This window comes from Pelodiscus sinensis, chromosome 2 (assembly GCF_052426305.1).
Source record: "Pelodiscus sinensis isolate ZL-2025 chromosome 2, ASM5242630v1, whole genome shotgun sequence".
In the NCBI taxonomy this organism is placed as follows: Eukaryota; Metazoa; Chordata; order Testudines; family Trionychidae; genus Pelodiscus; species Pelodiscus sinensis.
The window spans coordinates 81291012-81318663 of record NC_143053.1 but is presented as its reverse complement, the minus strand read 5'-3'; the positions used below and the strand labels follow the sequence as shown (position 1 = coordinate 81318663).

General features: G+C 42.0%; 1 protein-coding gene across 3 annotated transcripts in view; it reads left to right on the top strand.

The window, feature by feature from the left end:
- THOC1 (THO complex subunit 1) overlaps positions 1 to 16028 on the top strand; it is a 31319-nt gene extending 15291 nt beyond the window's left edge. For 2 of the 3 annotated variants that reach the window (XM_075920913.2, XM_075920912.2), the window contains exons 10-21: positions 710 to 818; positions 2566 to 2697; positions 4333 to 4433; positions 5681 to 5747; positions 6615 to 6665; positions 7278 to 7348; positions 9056 to 9151; positions 10794 to 10859; positions 11280 to 11363; positions 11969 to 12116; positions 13360 to 13438; positions 15616 to 16028. In XM_075920913.2, coding sequence (XP_075777028.2) covers positions 710 to 818; positions 2566 to 2697; positions 4333 to 4433; positions 5681 to 5747; positions 6615 to 6665; positions 7278 to 7348; positions 9056 to 9151; positions 10794 to 10859; positions 11280 to 11363; positions 11969 to 12116; positions 13360 to 13438; positions 15616 to 15911 — 1300 coding nt within the window. In that variant the 3' untranslated portion in view covers positions 15912 to 16028. Of the gene's footprint in view, positions 1 to 709; positions 819 to 2565; positions 2698 to 4332; positions 4434 to 5680; positions 5748 to 6614; positions 6666 to 7277; positions 7349 to 9055; positions 9152 to 10793; positions 10860 to 11279; positions 11364 to 11968; positions 12117 to 13262; positions 13439 to 15615 lie in introns of those variants that run through there. The other variant, XM_089776297.1, reaches the window with a different exon arrangement.
- The last annotated feature ends 11624 nt before the right edge of the window (positions 16029 to 27652 follow it).

The window sequence follows — 27652 nt, the reverse complement described above, 5'->3', positions numbered from 1 at the left end:
TGTCTGCTCATCATGGCTGGGGAAGCTGGTCAGGAGGAGAGACACTGGAGAGGAGCTTCTCAGGTTCAGGGGAAGGGAAAAATGAGAGTCTCTAACATATGCTCCCTCTCTTTATATAGTGTCTGAATGGCTCCTTTGACTCATTCACCTCATCATCAGGGAGTGTGCCCAGACTTCCCTTTATCTAGCAGGGAACATGACCAGACTCTGATGACTCATTGAAATGTGCTCCATTTTTCCAAGCCTCCTTCAAACACACACTTTCTCCATTCACTCAGGGGAGAATGCTGCTTAAGTTACAAGCAAGGTGGCTGAGAGTTACAAAGATTACAAAGTTGCAGTTTACAGTAAGTTTCTGAGAGTTACACAGATTACAAAGTTTGACAAGGATCACAATAAGTTGCAGTTTAAAACCTTAGACCTTACAGTTTGGTGTAGCTTTAGAAAATCCATGTATATAAATCAAGTAAGCTCAGGCGGAGGCTTTATGTAACAAGATGAAAATGAAAAGGCTGACTAAAACTCCCTTTTTGGCCTGGAACTCTGAATTACTAACTCTAGGAAGGACTTACTACTGGCTTTTTGCTTATCTGATTTGCAAAAATAGTGATCATTCTGTTTTCAGTGATTCCATGTTCAATATAATGGACTTTTGTTTAACATTTCTATCCAAAATTATCCAGAATAAAATAATTATTTGCTTTGTTAGCTCCATTCCAATAGATTACAACTTGTATAGAAAATTTTGGTCGCTTCAAGATTACTTTAGGAATCCTGTACAGTGCTATGAGAAGGTTTCATGGAAGACATTTCTGAAGGTAATTTATGTTTCTGTATGAAACCTATTCAGTAGTTCACCTTTTTCCACACATGTGAAGGATTAAAGATTCCAAAAGATTAAACTGTTCATGATACTGGAAAATAAGAATGCATGAGTTCATGCATTCTACATTTTATGCAAAGGTAGATATCCAGTAATTTGTTTGTGCACACAGTAGGTCCACTAACAAAGTTACATGTACATATGATTACCTGACGTTTAAAGCTTATTGTATTTCAACTGTATCAGAAGCAGATTTTCTTTTGTTAATAGCAAAAAACAGAACCTGTTTTTTAACTAGATAAGAAAAAGACATTTATTTCAATCTTATATCTTGCAAATGAATCCAGGCAGATATGCTTTTTTGGAGTCCTGTTGATTTCAATGGGGCTCTGTGCAGGATAGAATTCTGTTTGGGCAGTCTGTTTGTAGAATTGGGACTTTATATGGTAACTTATATACATAGTAGTTCATCTTAACAGTTGGATAGTGAATAACTATCAGCTTTGCAAGCTATGTAAATATGAAGATGACTAGTAAATTTAATTGCTAAACCATTTCTGTAATAGACATTGGCTATCCCCATTCTACCTCTTTGTCATTCAGTAGAAGGATACCTTACTTATTTCAAGCTACCTCATGTGTTGATGCTAAAATGCCTCATTCTATGAGCAGATATTATTTTTAAAGTTATGTCTTGTCAAGGCTTTAAAAATTCTTCATTTTTTAAATCTCCGACCAAAAAAAAATAGCATTGTTTTGGGGTACCAAGAATGGCAGGACTTAGCCAAAGTTTGGGAAATTCTCACAAGCATTCTCTGAGACTGAATTGTCATCAGTATAATTTTATATATATATTTTTTAAAGTAATCATAAAAGTAGACCTATAAGTATAACTTTTAGTATCTGCTCAAGCATGTGCAAAGGAACTATGATGATGCCTAAGCATAGCACTAAAAGTGTTATTTTTAAAAGTTTACGCCCATTGATTGATACAGGAAAGCACAACATGTATCTTAAATATAAAGACTTCAGATCACTTTCACTTCATGGATTAAATTGTATAAAATATACTCTGTGCATTTAGTTCATGTGGAAAATGAAGTGCTTCAGAAGTGTTGGAGCTTTAGAAAAAAAGTGTTGTTTGAGAAGTGAATGGCCCAAACGACTAGTTAAATCTTTAAAAAAGACACATGACATTTTTACTACTATATAATTCAACTGCCTGTCAGTTTCCCTGAAATTTTCACACTTGTGCACTCTGTCCTTTGGTATAATTGTAAGATAAGACTTTTCAGGTCGAAGTGGGGGAGGGGGGAGTTTGTGTGAAAACGTTAGAAAATGGGATAGGGGAGAGGGCCAACATAGGGCAAAGAATTGAACTTGTCATACGACTTCAACTGTAGGGAGCCATAATTATGATACCTGTCAGCTTCCTTTAGTCAACATTATACTTTGCTAATTTGTCAGTAATTTTCACTGTATACTTGAAGAACAACATATTCACATATATTTTTGCTGTCATGAATTTATTCAAAAAGCTCAGTCAAATTTTCCTGTGAAAATTAAATGGATACCTTTTGTGTTTTGTCTAATACTGAACTTAAATGTTTCTACTGATGCTGACTATCAAACTTATACATATATTTACTAAATCAGAACCTTATGGAATTGATAGTGTGGTGTCTTTCTAATAAAAACGTATAGGTAGTATTTTCACATAATAGAGACCATTTGCTTCACAGTACTCAGAAGAAGTTTTGGCTGTTTTTAAAAGCTACAAATTGGATGACACTCAAGCTTCCAGAAAAAAATTGGAAGAGCTAAAAACAGGGGGAGAACATGTCTACTTTGCAAAGTTCTTAACTAGTGAAAAGGTATTATATTTAAGTTTTGTTTCTATATAAAGAAGGAAAAGCTTGGATCATGATAAAAGTTGATACAATATTTAGTTGTATCTGAACTATATTGTTCTGTAATGTTACAATATAAGGTAAAGGAGCAAAGTTAAATATTTACAATATGATTTTTTTTCTTATCACATACAAGGGATGTTCAAATGCTTGTAACTGATTAACCATGTAACTGCTAAAAAATTTCAGTGGTTAGATGCAGGACAGCAATCTGCTCCTGCCTGCCACCCTGCTCTTGGGGAGCCACCTGCGGCCCTGCATTGCTACCTCAGTATTAGAGGCAACAGCACTGGGCAGCAGACGGCTCCCTGGGAGCCAGACTGGGAACCATGTGTAGCTGTTTGGGTAAGCAATAAGCATGAGCCGGGTTACCCATTTAAATGGCTACACTCTTACATCCCTATCACATACAACTGAACTTTCAACACTTCACATGAGCATACAATTGTGCTTTAGCTGCTTTATGGTGGTATTATATTCTTTGAGGAAATTATTGCAAATCTTGATTAGTGTTGTAGTAATGTACATAGAATTCAAAGATTTATGTAATTTATAGTAATATTTGATTTTAAATTGATAAATACTAAAATGTTTACCTTTTGGAATAATACACATCACTTAACTTTGAAGTAATTCAAATTGTTACTAAAGTTACCTTTTATTTTGTGTTGAGCAAACAAACTTCTTGAGTTTCCTTAATCATCTGGTATAGGGAGGCATGAAACTTTTTCACTGCTATTACTTTAAGCAATGAAAAGTGTAATTCAGAGAATAGTATTGCCAATATTCTTTCATAGACCCCAAGTATAGTTATGGCATAACACATCATTGCCCCTTTTGCACAGTGAATGGAATTGTTAAAAGTTTATTCTTTTCCTCAACTTGTGTAATATTAGTAATATATTGTTTGGGAGCCAAGCACTGGGCCAGTTGTATAGGAAGTTTTGCTAGTAGAAATTGAATCTGGTAGCAAATACTAGGTGTTGCAACACAATGTTGCATTGGAAAGAAATGTTGAGAACCCTTTTCTTAATTTTTAAACTTTTAATTATGCAGTGTAACAACTTTCCAGGATTGCAAATGCATGATGGTAAAAGGAACAAAGTTATACACCTGTTGAGTGTATTTGTAGTTTTGTCCAAATTCTTGCACACTTTGAATGAACAGTGCCTCAGGGAGAATGTTATGTAGTCCACTAGCACAGCAACATAAAACATTGGTAATAGATTCAAGAAACTATGAGTTCTCATTCTCCACGCTTTTCTCTTTTCTTAACAGATGTTATATTAATATGTCACCCAAGATATCAAAGTTGGTGCCTTAGCTGTCATGGCATTCTAATAAAAGTGGGGCAGAATAGTACAGAATATATTTGAAGATCATTAAGATGAATTGCCACATATAGGCAATTATGACTACAGCTTTATGTGAATAACTTCAGATTTATGCAGGACAAGTCTCAACTTAGCCTATCAAATACATGCCCCCTTTCCATTTGAAAGCATGAAGATGTTATGAAAATATATTGGATTTAATGAATCATGTATAATTGGTGTGGTTTTTTTAATCCCAAGTTTTTGGTGTTTTTTTTTTTTTAAGCTAATGGATTTACAGCTGAGTGACAGTAACTTCCGCCGTCACATCTTGCTGCAATATCTAATACTATTTCAGTATCTAAAGGGTCAGGTAAAATTTAAAAGGTAAGTTGGGAACGGTTGTCTTTTGGGGGCGGTTGGGTTTATAAGTAAAAGTAGACTAAATAATTCTTGCAAGAGAGATCAAATTTGCTGTCTTCTGAAGGCAAAATTTTGAATAACATTTAGGATGAGTTGTGACAATGGGATTTGAGCTGGCTGTAAGATCTGTCCGTGTGGATCATCTGGTTAAAGGATTTGTCCCTTTGTGTGCTAAAGGTTTTTTCTGTGTCCAGAATGCCAGCAGAAGTTATTCATTCTCTCTCTCTCTCTCTCTCTCTCTCTCTCTCTCTCTCTCTCTCTCTCTCTCTCTCTCTCTCTCTCATATGTTTCCTGCGGGACAAAAGAGTGGCATCGTAACATCACTCTGCATCCCACCTGCCTCGTTTTCTCCCTCTCCCAACCCCTTTTCCCAGTGCTCAGGAGATGGGGCTGCAGTGCCGCAGCCTCCCCCCTCCCAAGTGCTTGGGGGAGTACTAGCAGCTTGGGGAGAGCATGGGGCCTGGCTAGGCCTTGGCTCAGCTCCCCTCCCATGATAGCAGGGGGAAGAGCATGGGGCCTGGCAAGGCCTCAGCCCAGCCCTCCTTTCCCTTGGCAACAAGGGAGAGAGAGCTGTGGGTGGGCTGGCCTCAGCCCGGTGGTCAAAAAAAGGGGGGGGCGGAGCAGGTCAGGGCTGCCACACCTAGGTCTGGCCCTCCCCAGCAGTGGGGAGGAAAACTGGGGCTTCCAACCCCCAGAGAGAGGGAGATTGGTGAGTGTAGTGGGCAGGGGATGCAGCCCTCTAGGGTTTTGGGGAGTTTTTTTAGTCCTAAAGTGACCAAAAAATGCTGTTTCTAAATAATACTGTTGTGCCCCTGAATAGTTTGATTCAGGTTTTATATTCCCAGGGATCCACTTTACAGATGGACTTTTTTCTTTCACCAGTGAAAACTCAAAATTTTGAATTTAAAGTTCATTTTCAGTTTGTAAAAATTACTCTTCTCTTTCATAAATGAGCCATGTCACAGATATTGTCAATATTTTGCTTCTCACTCCCATTCCTTCTCCTCTTACCTGCCACTCTTATTGAGATTATCGGTGCATAAAGAAACATTGTCTTTTATTTCATAAAGTCTAAAGAATAGTCTGAAGTTATTGTTGGAGATGATTTTTTTTAACTTACTTACTGTTTCTAGATTAATTGGATCCTTTAATGTTCAGATTCTCATCACCCAGCCTGTTTTTACTCAGTGCTTTTTTTTTCATCTCCCAAGTTCAAACTATGTTCTAACTGATGAACAGTCCCTCTGGATTGAAGATACTACTAAATTGGTTTATCAGGTCAGTACAGTAGAGATGTTCTAAATTTCTTGTAACTCTCTCTCTCTCTCAAAAAAAAATACAGGTTGGACCTATTGTGTCTGGCACCCTTGGGACCTGACCCTCCCAAACAAGGAAATTTGCTTGATATGAGGAGGTTCCCTGCCATTGGCTTCCCAGGACACTCTCCCTCCCTGCAGTTGGCTCCGCTCTGACCCCATTGCCCCTGGGCTCTGGCCTGCGGGGCTTGGATTGGGCTCTTGCCTGCTGGAGCTCCCTGGCCTCTGCGGCCCTGCTTCTCCCCCATTCGTCTGAGAATCCCCACCTGGGATGGGACTCACCTGTCCTGCTATTGCCCTGCTGGCCGGGGCTCCCCAGGGACAGGGCTTGCCAGCTGCCCCCTCTTTTGCCACTCGCTGGTCCTGCTGCTGCTCTGCCCAGGCTGGATACACCAGGGAAGGAGCTCCTCAGTCTCCTTGGCCCTGCTTCTTCCCTGTCTGACCAGGGCGCTCCCCAGGGCTGGGGTTCTCTCTCCGGGGCGCTCTTATCCAGTAACATCTATCTTCCTGATGGACCACAGATGTTTCCGGAGCAGAGAATCCCGGATTTCAGAGGTTCAGCCTGTAACTGAATTGGCTTCCTTATTCCATTTGCTCTTTCAGTTTTAAATAATTCTAGATAGCTGTTCTGTGGCAATTTAGCTATGTTGTCGTCTTAAATGTGAACATACACTACAAATCCTGGGAAAATATCTGAAAGGTAGAAAAATGGCGTTTCTTATCTGTTAGTTGGTTATCACAGTTTTTGATTGTTTGCCTTCTTTCAAGTGTTCTACTCCCAATATATTACCAAAAGTTAATACTAATCTTATGATCTCTTCAATTGCAGCTTCTTTCAGAAAACCCCCCAGATGGGGAAAGATTCTCAAAAATGGTAGAGGTAAGTGTTTAAACAAAATACATTTTAATATATGCTTATCTAAACAGAATCAGAGTTGGCTCTAAAAAAGGATGCCACTGTCTTGAGATCTATTTAATCAGTTTTCAAGACATGAGCTAAAATTTTCAGGTGTCCTAACCAATTCCAGTTCCCTGTCAGTATTTTTTGTAGTCATATTTTCATCTCTACATATAAAAAAGTTTTTCCTACCAGGCGACAGAATGATGTTATCGCGCTCTCACACCCTCTGGTTGCGAAAGATGCCGGAAAGAGGGGGCTTGGTGAGCATAGCGAGCAGTGGGCACAACCCCCCTAGTATTTCTTTAAAATGCTTCTCTCTCCAGCCTTTTGCTGTGGGGGAAATGTGTGCATGAGCATACCAGTGTATAAAATGAAAAAGGGGAGATTGGTTATACCAGTGAAATAGTGTAACTGATTCCTTTGTGTATTTTACAGCACTTTGTGGGCAAACATACTACAAACCAGACTTTTTTCCCTCTAATCTTTTGGTTGACATTCTCAGGTGTTTATAATAATTGTGGATTTAAAAATGCAGGCAGTGTTTTGAAAGGTGACTAAGTTAATGATGTAAGGTGTCTACTTGTTTTTCAGCATATATTAAACACTGAAGAAAACTGGAACACCTGGAAAAATGAAGGTTGCCCAAGTTTTGTGAAAGAAAGGTAAATGTACTCATAAATTAGTAAACTTCCTTTTTATAAATAACTTGAAATGACTGTTCCAGGTATGTATGTGTACCTACATATATGCATTTAGTGTCTTAGCAGGTAACTTTGCTAAATAGAATAGTTAAGTATTACACCTAAGAGTGTTCATGATATAGTTGGAGTTGTGATTTGCAGCTTGGAGTAAGCATACCTGTGCTAGTTTTAATGTAACTAGCACAGCTAAAAGCAGCAGTTGAACATGTAGCAGCACAGACCAAGGCATGGGCTAGCAATCAGTATACATACCTGGGGTTCTGTGTGGGTTTGTCCAACCCATCCTGCATCTTGTGTCTTTTCTATGTTTAGTCATGTTAGCTAGATTAAAACTAGGGCAGGTGTTTCCACTTGAAATGCAGTCACACTTTCAGTTGGAGTACAGACATACTGTGTGTGTATATGGTATTTACGTCTCTGGGGTAAAATCTTAGGGCCCCATCATGCTTGTGTTCCCAAAGACACAGATGACTTTCCACATGTGGATTTTTCCTCTCCCGTGCAGGAAGAGGAGGATCAGTTGCCTTCATGGCAGTGGTTTTCCCCTTGGACAACACCAAGGACTCTGACTGGAGAGTGGGAGATTGGTGGAGTGTCGTGTTCTTCCCCACCTGCTGCAGTTAGAAGAGCTCAGAGTGAAAAGACAAGATAGCTCAAACTGAAATACTTGCCCACTTCTTGTGTGGATTCCCAGTAATGAGTTCCCTGATAGTTTGACTGTAGTGAACATAAAAGCTTGTAGATATCTTGCTAGAGTGGGGTATAGGATTTTATGTGATTATCCTTGAATGGATAAAAGTTCTCAAGAAGCTGCTCATTGAATGACCTAAAAGGAAAGATACGATAGAACATTAAACTTGAGGATAAAAATGTACCCTTTTAGTACAAAGTAGTGGCCCATTTTCCCAGAGCCTTTCATCCTTGTCCCTCTCCTTCTGACTAACTGGCATGTTCCATGGTGAGAAACAGCTGGGTCACCTGATTTGCTGAGGAGAGAATATGATGGAGCCTTCTCATTCTGATTTCATAAATTTGCAGAGATGGTAAAAGATGTGAGGGGAAGAAGGAATTTCTAAGAAACTACAATGCTACAAATAGTTATAACGAGTCAAATTTTATAATTTCTGAATGTCTTTTTCCAGATCCCAGTTTGAGTAAGTCTCACCCTGGCTGTCACAGTGATGTGGGAGTTTCATGTCTTACTCTGATGCCATAGCAGAATTGTGAGGAGAGAATCTGCATCCACTAGAACCATGGCATCCAACCAGTTCTGAAGCGAACCAGTTCTATATGGAACTAGCCACACTCAACCAGCCAAATAGCCACATTGTTCAAGTCAGCCGGCCAAATGGCAACATGTGGCTAGCATGTTGGATACCACGGCCCTAGAGGTTGCATGCAGATGACACATACAGTAGGGCAGATCACACGTAATATGTACTGATTGGAATAAATAGGAATTATTTCTTGTCTGATTTTGAGATGTTTTATCAGTTGCCTCATGAATTTGAGGAGTAATACAGTATCAGACAAGTCCCCAAAAATCCTAATTGCTAATCTTTCCAGTGGAAAGTTTACATTGAGATTCAGTTAGAAGGCATTGTCCTCATTTTGGATCTCCAAATACTGTAATTTTGACATTGAAAAATGTGGGGTTTTTTTTCTTAGACCATCAGATTCCAAGCCAACAAGACTTGTGAGAAAGAGGCCAGCTCCAGAGGATTTCCTAGGGAAAGGACCAAACAAAAAAATTCTCATGGGGAAGTACGTTAATTTTTCTTTGCCACAGTTCATTGTGTATTTGTCTTGGGTGATATGAAAAGTAAGACATTTTAGAATGAGCTAAATTACTGAAATATCTTTTCAGAGTATAGCTGTGTCTTCTAATTCCTTATTTCATGCCTTCTTTTAATTACCTTTTTCTGAAACTGCTCATGTTCACCATTTCTCTCTCTCTCTCTCACCCTTTCTCTAGACCGTTTGTTGAACCACCTTTCACTCTTGTTCATTAATTTTTTTCTTAAGGTACAAAAGCCTATGCTGACCCGCATGCAGCTCTTATCCCCTCCCCCCAACTCCTGTCAGCGTGGCTCGCGAAGCCGCCCCCGTGCCCTTGAGAACGTCCCCTGCCTCCCAGCCCCCCTATGCTCACCGGGGCAGCAGAGCCATCCGGTGCTTCCAATATGATGGCAGCCGGTGGAAGCCTGCTGAGGCCAAAAAGCTTCTAGTGCTTCTTAAAGCGACAGTCCTTTTTTTTCCCCCCCTCCCTCCCTCTACAACTTTGCCCCGGCTCTTTGCGGTGGATTCACTAATATCTTTGCTCTTCATCCGGAACAGGTTGACCACCCCTGGCCTATGCACATTGATCTTTGCAACACTATGAATTATTTTCCCCCTTGTGTATCTGCCATGTAACTAACTGTGCATTAGGTCTGTTGTTTTTTCTGTGGATGAATTAAATTATAAACATTTTAGGACACTGGCTTATGCATCCACAAATACGGTGATGTTGCATAAAGGCAACAAGCAGAAAATCACAGCAATATGATTTACTGGTTACTTTTAACTGTTCTTGGGTGAAGGAATAAAAAATTCTCTTTTCTTCTCCTTTCCATTGTGGCTGTTCACTTAACCTCAAACTAGGAGAGTTGAGGTTCAACCTTCTTTCAAGCTCCAAAACCCTTCCTGTTTAGTTATCAGAAAGCCCTCTTTGAGCAAGACAGTGCTCTATCACCAACATGACAGGGCCAACTTTTTCTAACTTCGGAAGTAAAACTCGTTATTCTCTTTCTGATACCAAATCCCTATGTCAGCATGTTGCACATATGTTAGGAATGTAAGGCCGTGTCCAGACTCAGGGTTTTTTTCGGGAAAAGTAGCCTTTTCCCGAAAAAACTTCCCCTGCGTCCAGACTCAAGCCGCGTTCTTTCGAAATTATTTCGAAAGAACGCGGCTTTTCTTTCGATGGCGGTAAACTTCGTTTTACGAGGAAGAACGCCTTCTTTCGAAAGTTCCTCTTCTACAATGTAAAGAGGCCGTCTTCGAAAGAGAGCATCCAGTCTCGCTGGGTGCTCTCTTTCGAAAAAGTGGATTTCCTCTATCGAAAGATCCGCCTGCAGTCTAGACGCGATCTTTCGAAAGAGGCTCTTTCGAAAGAGCCTCTTTCGAATGAAGCCTGCAGTCTAGACATAGCCAGATTGTCCTGATGGCCAGCAAAGACTCCAAGGTCCATCAGTCACTGACATTATAAATCCAAAACGTATCAAGTCTATATACGTCTTATACCTTATAACAAATTATTTCGGCTTGTTTGATGGTAATGTGGTAGGAATATTTCTTGCACCTTTTCTTTTAGTGAATGATTAATGTGCAGTTTTAACACACAATTGTATATTCCTCTTTGTAGTGAGGAGCTAACTCGACTTTGGAACTTATGTCCGGACAACATGGAAGCTTGTAAATCTGAGACTAGGTAAGGAGGAAGAGTATTTCATTACCCATAGCTAAATCTCTACCACTGTAGCTATACAGGATTAAAATATTATGTAGGAGCAAGCAACACATGAAAGGTGCTTAAATGTGCATGAAGTCCTATTTGAAGTCAAAGCTTTGCTGAATCAGGGCCTCCGACTATAAGTTCTTCAGGGAACGGATTTTGTCTTTTGTTGTCTCAGATGGTGCATAAGTAATAATAGATCACATTACACCTTAGTTCCATTGTAGTGATGGAGCAGTAGTTTGTCTGAGCAACATTAGCAATGCGTAGATAATTGCAGTGGCAATGGCCTCCTCATATGGAAGACTGAGGTGTGCATGAATTAATTAGAAGGACAAATAGAGATCAGTCAGAATGAAAATGTGAAGAGTATCAAACTTTTGATTTATTTCTTAGGGAATATATGCCAACTCTGGAGGAGTTCTTTGAAGAGGCCATTGAACAAGCAGATCCTGAAAATATGGTTGAAAATGAGTACAAGTGAGTAGATTTCCTTTTATTCCACTGAATGTGTACCTCTTTTTAACACTTGCTTGGGTTATTGAATCAAAGAATCTGTTTTCTGGGAATTTCAGGTCTGAAATTCTGTCCTGAAGACCAGCAAGTTTGGATAGAACAGTATTAGTTGGGAAATGAGTGTAATCTTTTTTTTTTTTTTTTTTTTTTTGTCTTGAACAGATAGGCTTGATGGAATTAGATTTTTTTTTATAGTTTCAAAAGTATCAGTTTATTTGTAAGTATTTTTAAAATTTTTGTCAATTTAAACTTTCAGATTCATGCAAAATTATGGCTTTTAAGCTTTTAAAAATATTTATTTAAATTTTTAAATATGTGGAAAATTGAAGGGGGTCAGACAATTGAAGGATAAGACCATTATTATTTAATTACCATATGTGCTGGGATTGAAAAAGTTCAAACTTTGTAATTATTAAAACACAAATTGTTAATATCACATATCAAATTATATAAAGTAAGTATCCTTAAATCAAATGCTAATAAGTTCTGTAGCGGCATTTTTCTTTCTTTGCTTTCCAGAGCCTATGTATAGATGATGAACACGTAACTAACACTACTTGTCTTTATAGGGCTGTGAACAATTCTAATTATGGATGGAGAGCATTAAGATTACTAGCACGCAGAAGTCCTCACTTCTTCCAGCCAACCAATCAACAATTTAAGAGTTTACCAGAATACTTAGAAAACATGGTAATCAAATTAGCCAAGGAGTTGCCTGTAAGTAGTAATTTCTGGCGCTTATATCAAATTATGCTAACTGACCTCCTGATGGTCTTTTATTCTACAGAATGGTAAATTAATTTTAGTTATATATGTATGTTTGATTCATGGCAAAAGAATCCTATTCATGTGTATGGTTGTGTACTAAAACAAAAACTGCAACTAAAACTGGTGGTCTCCATTATTAAGACCTGGCTCATGTTAGACTTTGGTACAGATTTGATTTGCTATCACATGCTTAACATTTTGGCTTGTTAGAAAAACTGACAGTGACTCTCTTAAAATATATGCAGAAACATTCAGCTTTCATGTGTTTCAGGGTCAGTTTGCCTTAAATGTGTTATTGAAGGTGACCTTAAAAGGAACAAGAGAAATATTGGGTTTGTGCCTTTTTTACTTTCATTGGTATATGAAGGTGGCCTGAAAAGTTGGGTGAGATTTAGTTTTTTTGTATTTAAATCTGTTTTTTTTATCTCCCTTACAAATATCAGAGTAGTCTGTCTCTTCTGATTGTGGTGTTTGTCATTAGTCTTGGAGGATCTGTATTTGTATTTGGGAGCTTTTTTATTTTTAACCTGAAGTGGAGGAGACTGAATTCATTTCTTAATAAAAAGCTTTTTTCAGCGTGTTCAGTCATTTGAATTAACTAGTTGTTAATAATTAGTTGGAATAAATTAATTCTTTTAGCACTCGGTAAACACTTCATAGTTCACTTGGCATAGTTACTCTAATGACATGCTACTAGTTGTTTAATCATCTATCAGATCCTACAACAACAAAAATGAGAAGAGAAGAACTGAATTTCAAATGTTGAACAAACAGGAACCTTGTTTTAATCCTCTCAGGCTTTTTATCCATGATAAAGGAGCAAAGAAGGCCATACACTTGCTGTTTTTATCATTGGATGTCACCATCAATTAATGAACTGGAAAATGGGCACGGGAATGGGGAACAGAATTTGGGAAAAATAAGCACTGACTATCCAATAGTATCTCAGATCATAGTGGAATGATTTGTTTCCTCTAAAGTAAGCAAGTTCTGTTCATGCTTTTGTTCTCTTAAAAAGAGCAGGAGATTCTCTTCAAAAAATCAGGAATATTTTTTGTTTAAGGTTTTGGTTAAAGAGTTTTTTTTTATACACAGATGTGTCTTGCCAAGTTGTCTGTTCTTAAAGGCATGTCAAGGACCATCCTATGGCTATTCAAAATTCAGCAAGTGATATTCAGTTCTCTCATTATAGCCTCCTTCTGAAGAAATAAAAACAGGAGAGGATGAAGATGAGGAAGATAATGATGCTTTATTAAAGGAAAACAATGAAAGTAAGACTTACATATTCTTGGGGTTTATTTTTTTTTCAGTTTCACTCTTGGTCCATATCTAGAAGGTGGTTTTTTTTTTTTTCATACTTTCTCCCTAAGGTCATTTGTCCTGTTTAATCATCTTCAACATTTAGCACCCATGCTCATATTGAAAGTGACAAACCTTGACCATAGCAGGTCTCATAAAGCTAATAGTTACTTGGATATCCCCTGCTCCTGCATCGCTGGGTGTGTTCTGCTCCTCAGAATTGAGTGGAACTTATGCTCAGAGCACCTAATCAGGAATCTCTCCCAATGTTCCTCTTGGGTAGTGTGTGTTTACAATGTAATTAGATGTTGAAAGCCAAAAGTATGGCACAGCTATGTGAAACATTTTGTATGAATTCTCTGCCTCTATTGGAACTACCAATTAAATTGCCCCAGATAGTGTTTGTTTATAGACCCTTAAATACCCTTTGCAGTGCTTCCAATAATCATAGTATATAACCTGTCTCCAAAATCACTGAGCTCTTTCTCTCTTCATCTATATGTCTAAATGCAGATGTTTCTCTGTGACAGAGAAGGAGCATTCTTCCTGATAACCCCACCTCTTTTTTTTTTTTTTCTTTTCATGTATCAGATTTCTCATTTGCCTCCTGCCCATAATCCTGGCATATTCTTACTCTGGTCTCTCCTTCCCCATGTGAGTGAACCTGCCTATCTTCATCCTTACCCATGCCCTCATCTCATTCCAGCTTTTTTCCCTGTGTGGTCTTTCACTATCTGACTCTCTGGTATCCAGCATGTGGAGAGTACTGCTGGAAGTTGCATGTGATTTCATTTTCATCCCCAGGCACGCTGGTGCTCCATTCACTTCAGGGTTGAATTTAAAAAACAATTTTTCCTTGTTTTTAAAACCATTCATGGTTCTTTGTGTTTGTGCGTATTTACTCCACTGCCTTTTTTCCATCTAGCACTTACAGAAGGGAAGAGGGAGGACAATCTTGTTACTCTCAATGCAAGAGCCGTTTTCTCCTCCTCAGCTTACCAATACCTGAAACAACCTTCCCTGTTCCATTTTTTTGTCTTTCCATTGCATTTTAAATCTCATCTTAAAGTAAAGATGGGCTGAGCTGTGGTATGATGCAGTAGATGCATGCTGTGCCTCTGAGCAATAATGGAAATGTTCTGTTTGCCTTTGTCCCATACTTTCATGGACTTCAATTCCTAACCCTTGATGTAACGGTTTTAGTTCTTTGTGAAACATCCTATAAATGAGTGTGACTGATAAGCATTGGAGGGAGTTAGAAACAGTCAGAACACACCAGTTGGCTCTCAGAGCTGTTTGATGAAAGAGACATTGATGCAGAACATTATCCCAACTCCTTGTATAGGTAACTTCATCCATTGCTATGTTTTTGGTAATGTAATACATAGTGAACATGGGTAGCAGAGCACATATACGACAAGCTGTGATAAACTCACTTTTATACTCACTGTAGCATTTGTCTTCTCAGCAAAATACAAAGTTTAAAATGTTTTTATTTTAATGCCAAAAGTTTAAGAGAAAAGATCATTTATATTATGAAAAAAATCTTCTGTATAATCTAATGCAGGGTGCTTTGTAAGCAGGAAGACCAGAGTTTGCATTTCCTCTCTGTGCCTTTTGTCATACAATTAAAGGGAAGTAAATTTCATTTTTCACAAATTTAGACAAGCTAAACTGGGTTAGCTTTGCATATTGTAACTAACCTAGATCTTTCCAGATGTTGTGGAATTCCAGTGATGGGTTTTAGATTTTTGAGGCATCTATCAACCCAAGTATTGATAATTGTAGTGGCTTGCAAGAATAGACTACTTATTCTCAGCAATGAAGATGGTTGCTTCTGATGTATCTAAAAATATAGTAGCTGTACCAAATTGGACTTGTGGTTTAGAAACTCTCCTAGTGGACAGTCTTTCACTTACATACCTGAGCTGAAGATTCTTTTAAACTCAGGCAATGATTGGATTATGTAAAATGGACTGACTGTTTCTGAACAGAGTGTAAGGGACTTCAAAGCCTAAATACAAAATAAGATGAATAGTTTAAACGGGTAAAACAAACAAGAGCCTCCATACAAATAATCTTAGCAGATCACAAGGAATGTGGCATGCTGCACAGGTCATAATCTAACTCTTTCTGTGTCTTTGTTTAGGTCCTGATGTACAGCGAGACAAACCCGTGACAGGGGAACAAATTGAGTTATTTGCTATCAAGCTTGGAGAACAGTGGAAGATTCTGGCACCCTACTTGGAAATGAAGGACTCTGATATAAGACAGATTGAGTCAGATAGTGAGGATGTGAAGATGAGAGCTAAGCAGCTACTTGTTGCCTGGCAGGATCAAGAGGGAATACATGCAACACTTGAGAATCTGATTACTGCGATGAACAAAGCTGGATTAAGTGACCTTGCAGAAAGCCTAATGAATGATACAGAAAACAGTAGTTAATTTATTTCAGATTGCAACTTTTTTATTAAAACAATTGTAATTATTGTTGCTAGGTAACAGATCTGACACTTGCTAGGGCAGCTTATGTTTATTAAACAATAAAAGCTTTCTATAATGGTTAGTTTTATAAGCGTTTCAGAGAAGGATTAGTAATAGAGATCCTTAAATTATGAAAATGTAAAAGAGGAGAGCAAAGGTCCAGTGCAGTGTTCTGTAACACTTGCTGTAATAGTTTAAGGGCCTGCCATTTTTAGAGGGAGGGCCTTGTTTTGTTGCCAAGGGGATTGAAAGCCTGTATGTAATGTGCACTTCCTTTATATGTAACTTGTATGTAACTCGGGTTATATCTGAGTAAGATGACATGACTTGGGGGATGATATAAGCTGGGGAAGACTCTGCTTCCCCAACCAGCTTGATGTCGCCCTGCTTATGCTCCACACTCACATCCTTTCCTAACTGCTGTTCCCTTATGACCCAGGGCCTGGGGCAGGCAGGGTCAGGGCTGCGGTGCATACAAGACCCCTGTGCTGGGGCTGCACCATGCTGCCCACCCTTCTGGCACTTGGACCAGGCTGCCTACCCAGTACTCCAGCTGTGCCGCCTGCCCATTGTTGGGGCTGCAGGGGAGAAGAGGGGCTGGCTGCTTCAGTTGTGCTCCTGGCTCCAGTGTGGGAAGGAACACAGAAGTTGCAGTCCTCCAGCAGAGGAGGAAGGGCCAGGAGCCAGCTTCCCTCAAAGGTTTGTTCACTCGTGATGACCCCTAATTAGGGATTTGGTTGCTTGTGCAAATGTTGGAGTGGAATCATATGCAGGTCTCTGGCTTCCCTTCCTGAAAACTTGATTGTCAGTATTGTGTTACGTCAACTTAGGAAAAAATGTTACTAGTCATCTAGTAGGTGATCTTCCTGCAAAGGAAAGCTGGTTTAAACTGCTAAAACTGCAGTGAAGCAGTGTCCTGGGGAGAAGTAGTGTTCTTTTCCCAGTGCTCTTTGGATTTGGTGCATATTTGAGGTCTTGATGTCTTTATATAGCAGTGGTCCCCAACCTTCAGAGGCTCCCGGGCGCCCGGGAGGTAGGGGCCACTCACGTGCCGGGCACCCGGAGGCGGGGCCGCTCGTCCGGGGGCACGCCAGGGGACTGGGATGCCCTTGCACCTGGCGCTGGCGTGTGCCCTAGGGCCGGGGCTGGGGCTGCCTGAGCGCCTTGTGCCGTGGGCCCAGGGCCAGTGCTACCGCGCGCCCGAGCGCCGCGCACCTAGCACCGGTGCGTGTCGCGCACGTGGGGCCAGCGCCTCCCGTGCGCTGGGGACGGGGCTGGCCCAGGTTGTTGGCAGGCGCCCACGAATGCCCTGGCTGGCGCCATGGCGCCCGCGGGCACCGCGTTGGGGACCACGGTTATATAGTATGTTTAAAAAAAATTCAGGAGCTTTTGATGGTGTTGTTTAGGGCTCCCTTCATGGAGAAATTTTCTGAATTTATTATAGAGTTTGCTTGATGAACCAAAGTGCATCAATCACTGAATATTGGAAAGTTTAGGCATCATTGGATTTTTATCTTTGCAGAATCATGTCTCTGAATTTCAATAGATGCTAGCCAATGACTGCACAGACCACTAAGGATGTTAAGTATCAGGTAATTGACTAGTCCAAGTAGTCAATGCATTTTGCATCGACTGGGCACCTCTGCCTTTGAAGTGTAGCAACAGCCCTAGGGTGAAAGCGTCCCGTGGAGTCTGGAGTCAGTTTGGGAGTCCCCTGCTGATCCCTGGCTCCACGCAGCACTGCTGCTTTGAAATGCGATGTGCAGCCTGGGGCCAGTGGTATTAGATTATTGCTTCCTGCTGCTCTGTGTGTGTGTGTGATGTGAAGGGGGGGGGAGTTTGAACAAAAAAAAAAAAGACTGAAAAGGAACAGATTTGCCATCATGTCCTGGCTTGGGAAGCCACCAAGCTACCCTGGCCATTAGGGGCCTGGAAAGTAGACTATAAGGAAATTATAAGGAGAACAGAGTCCTTTAAAAAGCTGTGAAGATATCAAATTACTGTGACTCCAAGCCTGACCACAGTGACAACAGAGGAGGGGACTTTTAGAAAACTCCATCATTCCTTCCCCAGCCTAACAGAACTCGGGCTGGGACACCTACTGTGTTTCTTTGTGGGCAGAGCAGGGTAGTGGGGAAGTTTGGCTCTGCAGGTGAGAACTATCATTCTGAGGTTTTTCCTGTTGGTTAAAACCTATAAGGAGTTTTGTTGTCATGGTATAATTAGGAGCCCCATTTAAAAGATTTTTTGCTGTCTGGTGTGTAGATTGCTGACATAGGTGGTTTTATGGAGAAGGTTGATCGTGTATTCTCTCTCACAGAATACAAGGACAGTGTACAGGAAATGAACAATATGAAATACTTTTTCACACAGTGTGACCGGACTGTAGAATTCTGTGCTACAGAATGTCATTAAGACCAAGAATATCAGCAACTTCAAAGAGGGACTGAATGTTTCTAGGAATAACAAGACTCTCTTGTGCTGGTACATGCTTGAATAGCTTTTAGAAGGGATATAGAACACCCTCTTCAGAATTTAAACCCTGACCAGTAAGGGTGAGGATGAGACTTTCAGACTGATGGGATCCCGCATCTGTGTACTGTGGCGTTTGTTGCTTTCAGGCAGGTGCATCTGTTGCTGGCTGCTGTTGGAGACAGATTTACAGGACCGCAGACCTGATCCAGAGTGCCTATCTTGCTGGTTATGGGATCGGATGTGAAATACTGCGATTTGGGTAAAACATTAGGGGTAAACATTTGAATGAGTGACAGGAATATTGATTGAACCTTGCTAAACTGGGACTCTGGTCTGGCCAGACCATGGATTTTCCTGTATCAGAGAACCCGGACACTGAGAGTCCTCTGGTAGGAGGACCAGTGGCTGAGAGTCCTGTCGGAGCCGAGAGCCCAGCTGAGCTGGTGGCAGGGTGGTCAGCTGGGGGGGCGACCAGGAGTGGAGGTGTAGAGCAGTTAGCCAGGGGGCCAGAAGCCAGAAGCAGAGCCTGGCTGTGAGGTCAGTGGCAATGTGGATGTAATTGACCTCCCCTGGTTCAGCAAACTCCCTTGTTCAGGACCCAAGGGTGCCAGACCAGTATTTCAAGGCAGATGTTGGATGCTGTTGGAGGATGATCTGTGTTGGCAAGGAGGTTACCTCCCTTGTCAGGAAAGTAAGAGCTATGAAATAGAAGCATTTTTCTGCAGCCTAACATTTCCCACAACCGTGGACACAACCTCTCTCTGTAGCTCATGGAAGCAAATCAGCATTTTGGCACTGGATGATCTGGCTTATGCCCCTTCTGCTCCTACTTGCTGCCAGATTCTCTGCCCTGTAGCAGCAGACACTGGTATTTCCTTTGCAGTGCAGAGCAACGTTCTCTCTCTCAGTATTTGTCCTTCTTGGGTCAGTCAGCGTTCCCTCTAATCTTTTCCACCCATGTGTGGAATACGTTTTTCATGTGCAAATGTGCATTACCAGTAGAAACAAAAAACCTAGCTATGGGCGCGCTGCTTATCAGCTGGGCGGCATATGAATCTCTCCTGAATTGGTTGCACAAGCTCACAACTTACAGGGAACACGGGCCAGTTAATCCTTTGCAGGCTTAATGGTCCCTGAGACTTAACTACCTCAAGGTGGTGCTATCTGTTTGAGGCAATCATCCTTGGATTGGCAGAAAGCTAGTTGTATCCTGCCTACACCCAGCTGCCTATCCTCAACTCTTAGTTCTCAGGGCTGCAAGTCGGACAGGCAGCTGGAATTCCTTAGAAACCAAGGCAATGACAACTCCAATGGACCAAGTGATCAATTGACTCAGGTGGTAAGTCTGAGCGGACCCCTGCAGAACAGAGAGGAGGCTTGCACGTCACCAGTCTCATTGTCCAAGTCTTAAAGTGAGTCTTGAGTTCTCTGGGGAAAGTAGCAGGGCTTCTAATCAGCCCATCTCAACTAAGCCAGTTGTGGATGGCAAGTTGTCATCCTGTTCCCTCCCCTTGAGGGAGAATGGGACTCAGCTGGGGAGGATTCTGAGGATCTCTTGAGAAGGTGCCAGGACCTAGAGAACACAAGGCACAAAAGGCTGCAGCAGAATGACTACACTACCAAAATGTGTAAAACAGGTTTCAATACAAAGAGACTAAAAAGGGAAGGGAAAAGAAAAAGCATAGAAAACTCATGGATGTCCAAGTCCTCTGACTTCCCTTCCTCATCCACTGAGGAAGATGAACTGTTTGGTGCTGTCACTGAGCAGGATGGGGGAAGATATATAGCAAAACTTTTTATTCTTTCCTCTGAAAAATTTCAAGCTATGTGCAGCAAGGTTGTCTCCATGATTCAAATGCAACCTGAGCAGAATCCTGTGAGTAAACCTCAGAATATATTGCTTCCTCCAAAATCCTCTTCCAAGGCTGCAATACCTCTGGAAAATCTCAAAGCCCTTAAGAACAGAGAATCATCCTTACTTTGGCTCCACTTCAATGAAAGTGTCTCCCTGGCCCATCGTGGTCATTGCTGATGCTTCAGTGAATGCAATGAGGTTCTCAGCCTTAACCAAGGCATCTAATTCAGGAGCCAGGCACCTCCTATGGCTCCGATTCTGGAAGGTGCATGCTCATTCTGAGCAGGTCTTCTGCTCAGCCAAATTTACCCACTCCCTCTCTCCTTTTTGGAGAACAGCTGGATATGGGAGTGACTGACAATGCAGCAAAATCCAAAGAGTCTCTCCCTAACCCACAGAAGTACCCTCAAGATCAGCCTTCAGACGGACTGCTTTTGCACCACATCTTCATAGACAGCTAGTAAAAGGACAACAGATTTCCCCAAAGGAAACAATAGAATTCAGGTTAGGTACCTCAGTCTCCCCCAACTCTGATGTCCACTTTATCACAAAGATCACATAGGCACACATCCAGAACTGAAGCAAGGGGCAGCATTTCCCATTTCCTCGACAAACCACAAACAAGTAAGCCAGGGATACTCCCTCAACCTGTGGGCTACTCTTCATCCATTCATCATCTAATCACCCAGCTCCAATGATCCCATAAAAACAATCTGATCCAGAATGAAATATCTACTACAGGTTTCTTTAGGGGAAAAAAGTTCTCCAGGTTTATTCCATCATCTTTGTATTGGGGTGGAGAAGGAGGCAGTATTAGGGCCATTGTTGACCTCAGTAGGCCTTGACAAGTGAAGAAAAAAATGTTTTAGTGTGAGAGGCCTCTGGCCTCTACATTGTCATCCCTATCTCCAGGGGGTCTTAACTTCAGTTGATCTAGCAGACGCATATCCCCATCAGATCATACCACCACAGATTTCCAAGGTTTGATTGTGGCAGGAAGCATCAGTACTGAACAGTCTGTTCTTAGCCCCAGAGGTTTCTACAGAGATGGTGGTAATAATAGCCAGACTCAGGTCACAGGGGATTCTCTTGTACCCCTTCCTGGATGACCCTCTCATCTGAACTGCAGCACCACAGAGCTGCCTGGATGCTGAATCTTATCCAAGTGCCTTGCTTCATCAATGCCAAGAGAAGTTCTGTGGTTCCATTCACCACGATATCCCACTTGGACATGCAAATAGGCCCCTAAGGAGCAACATATAAATCTCCCAGATCTGACTGGTTGATCAAGCTCTATGAAGGTTTCAGTCCACCCTAAGATTGTACCAGGAAGTGGTTCCATCAGACAATATGACAGTGGCTGTGTATTTAAAAATCAGGCGTAAGGGGGGAACAATCCAGTATTACTTTTAGCAGCCGTAGAAATAAGGTGGACAAAGATTCCTTTATTTCCCTCAGTGATCCACATGAAACAAAAGGCAGATTGGCTGAGTAGGCACGAGGTCAATAATTCTGAGTGGCACTTACATCAGGAGTTTTCAAAGTCGTTAATCAGCCCCTTCAATCGACCTGTTTGTAAACTGAACATAGAGGCCAAAATACTTCACAAGGAAGGCAAGCACTAGATGCCTTATTGCATTTTGGCCACTTTAAATACTTTCATTCCTTCCTGTTCTGGGGGAGGTGGTCCAGAAAATAAAATGAGAACAAACATTAATAATTCCTCATTGGCCAAAGAGACCTTAGTGCTTAGATTCTGCTGGAGTTGAAACCTCTGTTCCAGCTTCCATGGAGACTAGGCTTCCTCTCTTAAAGATCTGTTCATGTGGATCTGAAACAGATTCAACTAATAGCCTACTGATAGTGAAGTATTAGAAGGTCCTGATCTTTCCTGCAGAATCATTACAATATTTCTTTAATGTGCAAGAGTATCGACACTAACACTGCACTCCTCTATTTGGTCTAGATTCATAAACTGGTGACAGGTGCCACAGTGAGCAAATCCCAGAAATTCAGGAATTACAACCATTCTGTGTTGCCTGATTTTTAGATAACTGGAAATTCATAAGTAATCACTTTGAGGGTTAACAGGTCTTTGTCCCAGGATCTGGCCCAGTATTTAAATTATTCCATGGTTGGGAACCCTGATGTACACAGATATAACACTCGTACTCGAGGAACTCTTGTATATTTACAAATATCGTTTACTACATTTAGCCCAGTCACAAACATCCCAGCTTTATAAGGTAAGGAATGTACTTCTGTGTTTCTATATACTCACACTATTCCTTCTAGTACAACTTGAAGTGTTATCCATCATCTGTCTCATCACCTTCCCCATTGTCAGCTCTTGCCATCATTCTGGCACTTCCCAAGGACTACGTTTCCTGTGTCTTTTTCCTACAGGTCAGTATATCATCGATCTCAACTTACTATCATATGTCAATTTGTTACCATGGCCATTTTGTATTATATATTACATTGTTATTTTTGTCCTACGTGGTTATTCAGTCTGATCTTCAGTAGTTATTTTCGGCTTTTCCAAGTCACGGTATACCTGTTAAGTTTGAGGGTATTCTTGGAAGCCCTGATACCATTAAAGAGTGCTTCATCTAAGTGAAAAGGAAGTTACTCAGAATGTGCAGTAACGACTGTTCTTCAAGGTGCATATCCCCATGGGTGCTCAACTGTTGGTGACAGATGGCCCCTGGACCTGCAGATCAGAGTCTTTTGAAGCAGTTATTGGTTAGCCCGCACATGTGTGACAGTTGTCTTGTGCGGTTTGCACCTCGCATGCATGACCCCCACCCCACCCTTCAGTTCCTTGTGAACACCGGAGAAGGCTGGGCTCCAAGTAGAGGGGAGAAAAGGAGGGTCGTGGAGCACCCATGGGGGGGAGGGACACCTCAAAGAACACTTGTTACTGTACAGAGTGAGTAACTTCCTTTTCTTCTTCGGGTGATTTCCCCGTAGGTGCTTCACTGTGGTTGACTATGAAGCAGTACTCAACATGGATGGTGGATTTGGAGTCACTGCTTGGCAGCTGAAGATAGCACCACTATAGCCATGGTTATATCAGCTGCCAGCTAAGGCATGATGGCATAATGCCTGGCAAAAGTGTGTGGTCAGATGACCAAGTGGCTGCCCAGAAGATATCTCTGAGGAAGGACATTGTTCAAGAAGGCAGTAGGGGTGGCAATCACATGAGTGGAGTGCATTCTTGGTGGAGAGAGAGAGTAACAGCATACTATGCAGGATGAGAGCCAAATGTAGATCTGCTGTGTTGAGATTGGTGTGCCCTTGGCTCGATCCACGATGGAGACAAAGAGACAGGGAGATTTACAAAAAGCATGAGCCTTGTCTATGTAGAAGGCTAATGCCTGTCGAATGTTCATAGAATGGAGCATTGCATCCTTGCGGGATGTATGCAGTTTTGAGAAAAAGGTGGGCAAAACTATGGGCTCATTGAGGTGGAGTGAGGTACCAATTTTTGGCAAAAATGCAGGATATGATCACAAAGTCACTCTGTCCTTTGAGAAGACTGTGTAGGGTGAGTCGATCATCAATGCTCCTCTTCCACTGACCCTCCTGGCTGAGGTGATAGCGACCATGAACAGCACTTTCATAATAAAGAAAAGAAGAGGGCATGTGGCCATAGGTTCTAATGGGGGTTGCATAAGACAGTCGTGCTCCAAATTCAGGTCCTATGTAGTTGCAGGGGGTAGAAATTCAGAAATCTTGAAGAAATCTTGTAGTAGGGTGTGTGAAGATAGATGACTCTTCTATTTGTTTGTGAAGGGCTGTTATTGCTGCCAGGTGTATCTTGACAGAAGAAAGGGATAACCCCCTCCCCCCCAGTCTTAGATGTAAAATGTAGTCCAAGACACAGGGAAGCAGAGCAGTGTCGGGGATCAAGGTGAGCTTATTGGCACCAAAGGGAAAAATTCTTCCATTTCTACTGGTAAGTATATCTGGTAGACGGCCTCCTACTATGAAAGAAAACAGATTTCACTTGCTCGGAACACTGGGATTCAACTCCATGGAACCAGAGAGGAGCCATGTTTGTAGGTGAAGAGTATGAGGCTGAGGGTGGAGTAGTTTCCTCTGGTTCTGAGAGGAGGCTGTGACATTGAGGAAACTGATGTGGTAGCTCTAGCGACATGCAGGGGAGATACGGGAACCAGGTTTGCCTGGAGCAGGACACAGTCGAAGCAAATCTTGCACAGGACTTGGGATGAGCGGAATTGGTGGAAATGCGTAGTAGAGTAGTTGGTGCCAGTGTATCAGGAAAGTATCTCCCAATGAGCTCTGGCCAAGATTGGCCCAAGAGCAAAAGCCGGGGGCACTTGACGTTCTGCTGAGTAGCAAAGAGGTCTATGGAAGGATAGCCCCAACACATGGAACACATGGGCAAGCTCTGTGGGGTGTAACTCCTGCTCATGATTGGTGGAGAAATTTGTGGCTCAAGGCATCTGCTGTGACATGGTTCATCCCGGGGAGGTATGTGGCTTTTAAGGTGACTCCGTGGTGAATGCACCACTTCCCTAGACGGATGGCCTCTGCACAAAGGGGTTGGGGATGGGCGCACCCCTCTGCCTCTTTATATAGAACATGGTGATCACATTGTAGGTATGCGGATAACAGAGTTTGAAATGTGCACGAAGTGTGCACATGCATTCCTCACAGTCCTGAGTTCAAGTAGATATGAAACGTGATTTCATGGGACAGCCACCTGCCCTAAGCGGTATGCTGAGAGGTTCGCTTCCCAGCCCAGTAAGGAGGTGTTGATAGTGATTTGCACTGTTGGCTCAGGCTGAAGGAAAGGAACACCCCGTAGGTGGTTGTTGGGTGACGTCCACCATTAGAAAGAATCCAATACTTTCTTTGGAACAGTGACCAATTTGTGAAACGGAAGGCGGGAGGGCTCATAGATTGACACCAGCCAATGTTGCAGGGCATGAAAGTGAAGGTATGTGAAGCGCATGACGTATGTGGTGGGCACCATGTGACCCATTAGCTGAAGACAGATATGAATGGTAGTGGAAGGAGTTATGGTTAATGTTGCTATGAGATCTTGTATGGCCAAAAAGCATTGTTGTGGTAGATAATTCTCTTATCTGCCTGATTTTGAGGCGAACCTCAATAAACTCTATATCCTGAATGGAATCTAGAGGTAATTTCTGCTCATTTATTGGAGCCTTAAACGGTGCAATAAAAGTCTGGTTTTGCAAACTGTCAGCTGCCTCTGTATAACCGACCCTTTGTGGCAATCATTCAAATAAAGAAATATCACTAACCCATATTGCTGAAGTTGCACTGTCACCACTGCAAGGACCTTTGAAAAAAATGTGGGGTGTGTGGAAGATAAGTTGAAGGGGAGGACCCTGTATTGAAAATGGTCCTCGCCCACATAAAATCATAGATATCCTCTCTGGGCTGGGTGTATGGGGACGTGAAAATATGCATCCTGTAAGTCAAGGGCTGCAAACCAATCCCTTCATCCAGTGCTGGGATAATTGATGCCAGTGTGACCATCTTGAACCTCTGTTTGCATAGGACTGGTTTAATTTGTGGATCTAAAATCGGTTTCTAGCTGCCTGTATGTTTCTGGGTCAAGAAATAATTGGAATAAAAACCCCTCTCTCAGGGACCCTCTCTGTTGCCTCTAGAAGAAGGCAGTCAACTTCTTGTCTCAGAGTAGTCTTGTGAGAGGGATCCCTGAGGAGAGATGGCGTAGAAGGAAGGGCAAGGGGAAGTGATATCAAGGGAATAGTGTATATCCTATGGATAATCTCCAAGACCCACTGGTCTGATGTTATGGAATCCCAGTGTTCAAAAAGGGATGTAGTCTGTGGGCAAAAAAACGGTTGTGATTTGCTGGCACTGGATTGATGGGGAGGTCGGTCAGACCCTTGACTAAATTATCAAATTTGTTGTTTGGTCACCTTAGACATGGAGGAGTGTGACTGAGGTGGATGCCTCCTCTGAGCCCACTGTCTGGGTCAATTATAGTCCTAGGACCTCTGCTGTGACCAGTTGTAGTAGCTGTCCCAGTTCTTATGATAGGGAATGTAGTGTTTCTGTTGGTAAAGTGGCATATACATGCCCAAGGTACGTAGTGTGATTTGTGAGTCCTTATTAATGTGTAGGATCTCATCCATCTTGGCAGTAAAGAGCTTTAACTTATCAAAGGAGAGGTTCTCCACCTTTGGTTGGAGGTCCTTGGGTACCCTGGTTGCTTGGAGCCAAAACATTCTGCATGTTACCCCAGTCATAGTTGTTGCCCTGGCAGCTGTCTGCCATGCTGAGTGAGGCCTTGTGCGTAATAGTATGACCTTCAAGGATCACAGACTGAAGGATGGGTCTTTTGGAGTCTGGGAAGTGCTCCATTAGGTCTGCCAACTTAGAGTAGTTATCAAAGTCATGATTGGCTAGAAGTGCTGAATAATTTGCAGTGCGGAGCTGAAGAGGTGCAGGGGAGTATAATTTTATTCCAAGTAGATCCAGTTTCTTATGCTCCTTATTGGCGTCAATCTGAATTGCAGAGTCTTGGCCCGGTGGTTTGCCGCATCAATGACCAGGGAGTTTGGCTGTGGGTGCGAAAAGAGAAAGTCTAAGTTCTTAGGAGGGAAAAAGTATTTTCTGTCTGCACGTTTGCATGTTAGTTGGATTGAAGCAGGGGTTTGCCATATCTTGTCTGATCCCTCCATAATCATCTTATCAATGGGTAATGTGATCTTAGCTTGAGAATTAGGATGGATATTCTTGAGGTGGCAGTTCAGTTTTTCTTTAGCCTTCTGAAATTTAACCTCTTGGATAGTAACTACTCTTTTAAAAAGTTCTTGAAATCACCTCAAGTCATCAGAAGGACATGTATCCTCTGGGATCACGGCCTTGTCCAGTGATGAAGACAAGTTATCAGTTAGTGAATTGCTGGGAGCGTGCATGTCAGACTCATCTTGAATTTGGCCTTCCTCTTCTTCCGAATCCACTGTAGTCGGGAGTGTGCGAGAGGGTAAACTTGGTGGGGGCCTCCTAGCTGGGGTGGCTGCTGCCATGGAATGGTGTCTATGTGGGCCTCAGTGCTTCCCTGGAACCCAGTGAGGTGAGAATTGAGGCAGAGGATATGGCCAGTGAGTGTGATTAGAAGGGTGGCGTTGCCTTTCTTGATGTCTGTAGTAATGTCTGGACATCGTAGGAGAAGACATTCCTCTGGTCATCTCTGGAAAGGCAGAGCGTTCAGACAGCATCTGATGAACCTGGTGATATGATGAAAGCAGAGAAGCATAGGGGGAGAATGGCACTGGAGGGTGTTCCCTGGATGGTGGAAGGGAAGTGTGCCCAGCGTCATGTCCAACTGGTGCCGGTGATT